Source organism: Centroberyx affinis, unplaced genomic scaffold, assembly GCF_046629955.1.
Source record: "Centroberyx affinis isolate AG114_WGS23_722 - 3 ecotype Tasmania unplaced genomic scaffold, CSIRO-AGI_Caff_v1 ptg003618l_1, whole genome shotgun sequence".
NCBI lineage: Eukaryota > Metazoa > Chordata > Actinopteri > Beryciformes > Berycidae > Centroberyx > Centroberyx affinis.
The window spans coordinates 3,578-12,488 of NW_027281532.1; the positions used below are offsets into that span (position 1 = coordinate 3,578).

General features: G+C 44.1%; 1 protein-coding gene across 1 annotated transcript; it reads right to left on the minus strand.

Moving 5' to 3' along the window:
• Positions 1-6,315: 6,315 nt before the first annotated feature.
• On the minus strand, positions 6,316-8,911 carry smim12 (small integral membrane protein 12). Its single transcript, XM_071540342.1, has 2 exons — positions 8,851-8,911; positions 6,316-7,642 (listed from the first exon to the last, which is right to left on the minus strand). Exon 2 carries the CDS (start codon positions 7,598-7,600, stop codon positions 7,325-7,327), a length of 276 nt encoding a protein of 91 aa, XP_071396443.1. The 5' UTR covers positions 7,601-7,642; positions 8,851-8,911; the 3' UTR covers positions 6,316-7,324.

Sequence of the window (8,911 nt, forward strand, 5' to 3'; positions counted from 1 at the left end):
GAAACATTGTGAGGGATGGGGTGGGGCTACGCGGGGAGAAGTGAATGGAGGAAGAGAGAGAAACAGACAGTTTGAAAGTCTCTTCAGCCCCTTGAGCTTGGGAGAGAAATCAAAAGCTGTATTGCACATTGAACGGACTGAATGCGGTACAGCTGAGGCAGAGAGGAGCGAGTGCAGATGCAATGAGAGGATATGACCAAATATGTGAAAACAGTATTTAATGTAGATATTAAGCTATTTGAAAAGAAATACCAGTGTTAATATTTATTATTTTGTGTACAATAAAGTTCAATCTACCATATTTTAATGATGGCACTGTAAGGTCTCTTTATTTCATACTCCAAAGAACTAGTGATATATGCTCAAATATAATCAGCACAATCTGAGTCTAGTAACCTTTTCTTGTCTAAATAGTGTGAGAACACATTCTGTATCATCCACATACTGTAGACAATGTAATTGTAAAGTGCTCAATGTAGTTTCTGTGTTTTATAGAGGGGTTACACCATCAGAAAGCATATACTATATAGATTCCATTCCATGAAAGTTGATATATTGTGTGCTTAATGGTTTAATGGCCTTCCTTTATTGAATATAGGTCAAATATTTCATTGTCTGTGGGTAGACTACTATATACAGTATTCACCATACGCTTCCCACTATCCAAATACTGTCACAATGCTGAGGCACTGAATCACTCAGCAGAAATACCTTTGGGAATAATAGAAAAACAGAGGTGTGGAGAAGCAGATGAGCCTTCCGGCGTATCATGAGCGTAACCTCAGGGAAAAAACTGGAGGGAAATAACTTTGATTTAATGGTTGTTTTCAAATGTGTAGCTCTGGCTGCGTAGGGAAGAAAGGCATCATTTATATGCCAGTAAAAGTTGATACAAGGTGGAAAAGCACTTCATGCTGGCTGTATTTCAAATCCCCTGGGGAGTCCTCTCCGTCAACGCTGCTTCGGTAGAGTGCAACTGATAAAATCCAGAACTCGGCACCTTCAACAAAGGTGCTCGCCCAGGCTGGGAGCGTGTGTGTGTGTGTGCCCATATGTCTTCAGAGAGCTCTGGCCGCGGTGCTCCGCAATACGGCAGTCATTTCCAGCAATTTACAGAACTGTCTCCATGACGATAAGCGGTTATCTGTGGCAGGAAAGGGGGCTGATGGGAAATTTAGGTGGGACAGGTTCTCATAAAACAAACGGCTTGAACTGTGGGAGACCGAAGCAGAGCCGCAACGAGCGACTGGGAAATCAGGACAGAAAACGAACCGCTGACGTTTTTCACAGTGATTTAATCAAAACATTTTATGATTTAATAAAAAAATAGGAAGACTATTCTTCAATCCTCTAAGTGGAAAGTGGTTTTGTTATGGGCTAGTTTTCACCGCGGCGCCGCCCTGCTTGAAGGATTAAATTGGCAGCTATTGTTGAGAGAAAGATCCAAACAGAGCCTGCTGAAGCAGCCCACTTCAATGCCTGCTCACGAGAACTTGGCTGGCATTCCCCTGCCGTCTGTTATCTCAGTCCAGGTGTGTGTGTGCGTTTGCGTATGTGCACACGTGCATGTTCATGTGTGTGTTTTCACAAAGCCGTGGGGGTCATGGAACAGATTGCATGGGGCGACCCATATCGGCCCTCCGCTGCCAAGCAAAGCCAGCAGCGGAACAGCGGCGGTCCCTCTTGCATCCATCCTCTCCGTAGCCCATCAGGCCGGAGAAGCCCAACGCCCAGCTCTGTTCTTTCCCTTTTAACTTCCACAGAATGAACTCTCACCCCTTGTTCAGCGAGGCAAACACACAACTCTGCAGTGAAAACAACAGGGTATTCTAACTGCCGCTCCACCAGCCAATTCTCCAAAGTCAATATCTGCCTCGCATCGCGGAGAAACTGCAGTCCTTCAGTCAAGCCCCATAACAGTACAGATGAAAGTGATATTTCGACTCTGTGTGCCAGGAGAGACTCAGTCGGGACAATGGGACATTAATAAAATGTTCTCCCATTCATCGGTTTGATTACCTTTTATTCATGTCTAGACCATTTCCCATACTTAGGATAATCAAATCAGTCACGCGGTGCTGTCGGTGGATATTCAGATAAGAGCTTGACTGAGACAATGGAGATGTTAGTTTGTTTGTGCACGTATAATGAGTGGGAGTCATAGGTTGTGAAGACCCCGTTCTGTGAGATAGGACGTCCCAAACAGTTACACACACAACCTTTGGGAATCAGCTGCCATTCGGACTGTTTCCTGACATTGTTGCACTCTGATGCACTGCTGATGCATTTCCCCACTCTCTTTGTGAGGCAGAGTCACAGGCACATGCAGCTGATCATACACAAAGACAGGCATCATACATACACTTTGGTGCATGAGAACACTTACACGCACACACACACACACGCACACACACGCACACACACACACACACACACACACACACACATTTGTAGCTCTTACATTGTAGAGTTCAAAGCCCAGCAAGAAGCCGGACTGCGTCAAGTAGCCTCCAGACTCCAGCAGGTCTTGGACCAAAGGCAGGCTGTCATGCCCAGAAACAACTCTCCTTTAGGGAATGTTTTAAAGCAGAGCCAGGCTCTAGGCTCTGGAGGTCCTTATGAGGTCCAGCTGTGTGCCAGTCTATGCAACGCCAGGCCAAGCCAGGCCAGGCCAGAGTGGGCTGCTGTGTTGTCGTGCTTCCTGCCAGCTGTACTGCTGAAAGCCCTGCGTATCCCTAGGCAGCACCCAGAACAGGCAGAGAAGCACACACACACACACACACACACACACACACACACACACACACACTCACACACACAAGGGACCGCAGGGCTGAAAATAGCAGGCTAGAATGCGAGAGAGGTCGTGCAAGTTATGTAACATCTCTTTATTTGGATGTAATTAGAAATGCCATGCATAGAAAAGACTTTTTAGTGTTTGTGTTCTCTAGAAAGAGTGTGTTTGTGCGTGTGTGTGTGTGTGTGTGTGTGTGTGAGAGAGAGAGAGAGAGAGAGAGAGAGAGAGAGAGAGAGATAGAGAGACAATTCCCGCTATTCCTTTTAGCATACAGTACCGACACACGACTCTCTCTGTATCCATAACAATGTCACGACTCTCGACCAAGCAGCCAGTCCCTCATTTGGGCACGCTTTCCCCTATTCCACGAAACAAAATAAAAATGCACTGACCAATTCCTAAATTTAGACTCTGGACAGGAAGTGGGTCCGTATCTGTTTCCTGTTCCAGCATTGTTTCTCCCCAGGGACTGGTTGTTTGGGATTGTTCACCCTGACAATGGGACTGCAGTGGGCATTGTTGCATTGTTTTGCTCGGCTCCCCTGGGTTTTGTTGACCTAATGTTACGGCCACCCCATCAAAGGCCTGTGAAGGATGAGGGAAACGGGCAAGGAGCCTGCTGTACGGCTGGAGTCAATTAAGAGGGCTGGTACCACTTATGGTAGTCAGAGATGTGTGTGTGTGTGTGTGTGTGTGTGATGAATGATCTTGTGGAAGCTTGTTTGCGGTGTCCCTAAATGTATTGATGGTGAAGCTGGATGACAGGCAGTTTTAGCTGTAAACTGAGTGGGGTGGAGAGCAGTTTCTGTTTGGTTCATGAGCTTTGTTTTAGTATTTATATTTGGTTTTCTCTCTTTGTGTTTTTTTTGTTTGTGCTGTGTTTTTGTTTAATCTAGACGCTGCTGTCACCCAGTTCCCTCCTTGGGACAATAAAGAAAGTTTTGAGTCAACTTGAAACAACAATATGGATTAGGGTTTATGTTTTTTTGAAAGCCAATGTGGATATCCATACTAATATTTTTGTGTTGAAGCTGCTGATAGCCAATGTTTTGTACCGATTCATTTTGACCATTTCCCCCACATAATGTTATTCTTGGCATGATGGAAAAACCTCTGAAACAGCATTTATAGCCCATGGGACACGAAAACTCCCCATTATAACCCAGTATATGACACCTGAAACCTAGTGTTCGACAATGACTGGCCAATATCCAATTTTTAAGAGACCCAATTGTCATAACTACCTGTTTTTACACTGATCAACATAGAGTACAGAAAGCCTTTTAAGCAATCCCATTTAGTGGCTTGGCCACACTTCACTCTGTCCCTGTGAGAATACCTGTTAGTGTTTTCGCATTGGCTTCCCCTCTGTGTTTAGGCTACTTGTCTGTGTATGAGTGCGATATACAGAACTACCTGTATTGCTGGATGCTTCTGCCAGTGTGTGTGTGTGTGTGTGTGTGTGTGTGTGTGTGTGTGTGTGTGTGTTTAATAGGGGGATGCTGTGCCCTTCCAGCAGGCAGACGGCTCCATTGTTCCTGCGGCAGAGGGGAACACCGTCTCCGGCCTCTCCACTCAGGATGTTGGATTGGACTGCCTGTAAAAAAACAGCCAGCATCACCCGCACCCATTATCCCCATCGTCCACCAAGAACAATGGAGCGCCTCCCTAAATCCACCTCCTTTCCCAGGGACCGCGCCGTTCGGTTCCCACACTACTGTCCAGATACAAAGAGCCGGGCCATTGTTAGGGAGCGCCGACCTGTCCTCTGATTGCTCCCAGGGGGGATATCAGGGGTGTCTTGGCACAAACACACACCTCTCACACACCTAGACACACCACCCTCCCTCACTGTAGCCAGGTAAACAATGGGGAGATTAAGAATTAGTTTATTGTAAATTGCTTATTCTCTCTTTATCACACACACTTACATTATATTCTTGCTGCAGCCCCAAACGTCAACCTCTCCATCCTAAATAGCACTAGTTTCAAACGGAAACTTCCACCAGCTTGAAATAATTACCACTCAGAACATGCACAACCCAGGTTATTGGAGTGGAGCGGGCCGTTCCATTGATAGCAAACTTGAGAGGGGGGGACAAACTGATGACTGCCGATAGCGCAGCGTTTAACTCACTGGTGCCAATGTAAATCTGGGCCTCGTAATCCTTCCCATTTCACCGGCTGGCAGGGTAGCGTAGCGGAACTTATCCTGGCACGCTGGAAAGGTTATCATCTATTAAGAGCGCTCCTGAGGCATGGGAGAGAGGGACCTTTCTGTTTCATTATGAAACACAGGAAAGGCCGCAGGACTGGAGTGAAAGTGTCAACAAGATAATTGTTGTCGGTTTCTCTGAGTGCGTGTGAAGCATCATGTGTGTCTAATTTAAAAGCCTTCATAAAGTTTTCTCATTCTGTAGCGTTTACAGTGGCAATAAACTTTTTCATTTTTAATCCATGATGAATACTTCTGTATGTCCTGACCACATCGCTACTCTCTTATCTAATAAGAAAAACTCTCTTTCCCCTTTCCACCACCACACAGAGGTCAGAGGTAGGGCGAAGTAGGGCGAATACTTGCTGACAGAAGGGCTAGAAAGCAGAAACTCCCTATACTGTACGTTGCTCTTGCATCTTGTCATTATTCAAAATTAGCATCATATCTTTTATCATGACTTCAATTATCAGACTGGGAAAATCATAAACCAAACACAACCACGTCTAAGACTGTGCAAAGAAGGTCGACATCTGTTTTTGTTGGCCTAGTATACAGATGTGTGACATTAGTGATTTACTGTGAGATATCAAGAGGGTAGAAACTGCCCTTAAAAAGAGGAAACCTGTTGAATTTTAGCCTTCTAGCGTTATTATACTGTCACCCTAAACAAAGGGATAACTGCTTTTCTGATGTAGTAATATAGGATGTTGCATGTACAACTCTATTGTGGTAAGGATACACGTTTTCGGTTATCAGCAATGATAGTGCCAGTATGAAACAAAACTCATTTGTGATTAAAAGTGTAAAGAAAGGCTATGCATCCACCATATCAGTCGGTGGGACGTCAGGCTGCACATCTTTAAGACTCGGTTCTCTGATGTCAGCTTTGTCCAAGTTGTTCATGTTCACAAAGACAGATTTACATTTTACTCTGCGTTTCGTTCCGAAGGCGGAACACATAACTGACCACAGGTTTCTGGTTAGTGACCTGATCTGAAATTGAAAGTAGATGAGTTGGTTGTTTCCCCTACTGGGAGACATATTTATGATTGCATTGTCCACTGTTTTCCCTCGAAATTCATTTCCTGCTTGGAGCTGTATGAGAAGAGTCATTACTTCCTTCCTTTGACTTTGATGTCAATTCCTGTCCTTGGCAGTGACATTGTTTCACACAAAAGCCTGGACAAATATCTGAACAAAAACTGAAACTTTGTTTTTATTACTTTGTCAGTAGTCTGTAGTGATAGGGGAAAAAATATGTCAAAAATTCTTTAAGACAATTCTTTATTGAAAGTTGCAACATTACTCTTCAAATTTCAATATGGCATGCATTTTCAGCATACATATACTGATCATATTTTTCATGTTCAGTATAATCACACATAATTCAAACTTAAGCAGTGTCCAAACCATCCATCCAGACTTTCTAAAATGAAAGTATACCAGGTAAAGTGTGTACACCTATATCACAAACACTACTACTGGATAGCCTTTATTTCCTGAGGGATCTCCCACACTCCTGTCTCATTTTGTCACATGCCATCATGAAAAATTAAAAAAGCCTACATGAAATGAGAGAAAAAGACTACAACAAAGACTCATCTTTCCCTCCTCCTCTTCTATTTGTTCACAAACAGGAATCCTTTCATATCCATACAGAAAAGATTAAAAGGGGCCACTTTCAGACAGGCTCTTTATAAGAAATAATCCTCTTTATATGCAGAAGTTGACACAAGGGTTATTTTGGTAGCAAATTTGTATCGTACTGCCACACCTAGACTTAAATAAAATAGAAAGGGCTCTTTGTTCTTTCTAGTTGTGAGCGTAAACTGAGGGCAAACAGACGACCAAAAAAAACATCAAGCCTTGCTATCGATTCACAAGCATAAATGCCCTGAGGACAGTCAGAGATTCCACACATAGTCATATAGCTTTGCGTAGTGTATCTGATTACAGTGGCTTTAGTGATCGATCAATGAAGCAACAAGCATGTGCAATAGTGTGGGAATGGTCAGTGATTCATAGTCTTATTACATATAGGCTACATTTAACTCACATTTAGAACAAGTGCTTGTTTTCTAATGATGCTGTAGCTTCCAGAAAGTGTCTGACGATTGCACAGGCATGCCAATGTTTGGGTAGCCAGTAGTAGGAGACAATGTGTTACCAATGTGTATGGGTAAGTTGGGTGATTTGGCTCGGTGGCTCAGTCTCTTTTCTTTCCAAGCAATGAGTCAGACACCTCAGTGCTCGGTCCAGCGCTCCCCTGCTGGGAGGGGGCAGATGTGAGTCTTTCACCCCAAGACCGGTTAGCTCTTTTCGGATCGGTTCCTGTTCAGAGCCGCTCTGGGCGTGAACTCCAGTTTCTCTTTCAGGCTAAGGACCTGGGTGCTGTCTGTCCCGGCTTGCTCCTGCAGCTTCCTCTCCTCCCTCAGCTCCAGGATGCTCTTCTCCTCCTCCCGAGGTTTGGGGGTCCCTCTGATGAACCACTCCAGGTGGTAACCCACTGCCCCGACGACAAAGGCCACAGGGAAGGTGACATAAGGGGCGTAGGTCCGCATGGCCGTCCAAACCACAGGCCACATGGCTGCACAACACTCTGGCTGGGCTAGTCTACAGATGCTCCACTGGGCAAATGAGAATAAAGAGTAAGTGGATTACATGAAAACTACAATATTGCAGTTTGAGATAGCAGTGATGAGGCAGAATCATTCTTATTTAATACATACCATATAGCCTATATATTTTAATTGTCTAAATTAGGTAATAGATATGCTTTGCTATGTGTGTTGTATGTTCTTTCTATAGCACAGATTAAGGATATTATTTCAATATGTCAACATTATCCTGCAGAGAGGTGGAGACAAAAAGTCAAAACTAGGGTGTGTGTGTCACTCCTAAGAAAATCACCACTCATCTTCTACCATCTCACTGATGGTATGGTAAGTCACTGTTAAAATGATAACGTTACTATATTATTATGATATATAGCCTACATTAACCTCCCAATGAAGACAACAGGCCTTGACCCATTAGACTCTGCACGCAGCCACAAGAGACAGACAGTGACATAAGTGTCCTTGTGATGCCCTTCTCAGCAGCACTGTCACTTGCCGCAACAACATGACGACAGAAATGCAAAACAAATGGATGCATCTGACGAGAAGGCTGCTAGCTAGCAGCAGAGATTATGTTTGTCTCAAATATAGGCAGCTAAAACAAGAACCTGAACTCTGGTGTCAACATATGTCCCATTCTTTCGTGGGTGATTTGGTAAACCATATCTAAAAGTTGTAATTTCATGGTAATAAGTGCTGGTTGCTATATTGGATGTACGCCGACGTGAAAATAGGCTCCCAACGAATGGTAAAATACCTTGGGTTATATTCTACCAGGTATGTTCCTTTGCCGATAAGCAAGGAAACATTACCTTGTCAAATGTTTTAATGGAGTTTGCCGTGACGTTCCACCATACCAGAGAGAACCGCACATAACGGGACTAGGGCAAACATTGATAGCGCATCTAGGACTCAAAATAGAGTTGGCCTGCATTTCTTTGGTAGGAGGTAAAATGTTAATGTACATGACTGTGTATGGTTTTAACGTGATTGGGTTGCTGACAGGTCTGTTATCTAAGCTGTAAAGGCTAACTAGCAGTGCCAACTAGAAATGTCAGAAGTCTGTCTGGAAACTGAGCTCGCTCACACTGCTACATTTAGCTAAAACACCCGGACTAACTAAAACTGTCCTGACTATTACATTGTGACCCTCTGCGGTATTTGTCCCTCTTGTGTATTTCTCTACTAATGACGTTATTTCAAAAACATTGACTCACCTTTACCGTTAGCACGTTGTCGGTAATGCTGTGGATACAACGCAACTTCCGTGTGACGTCA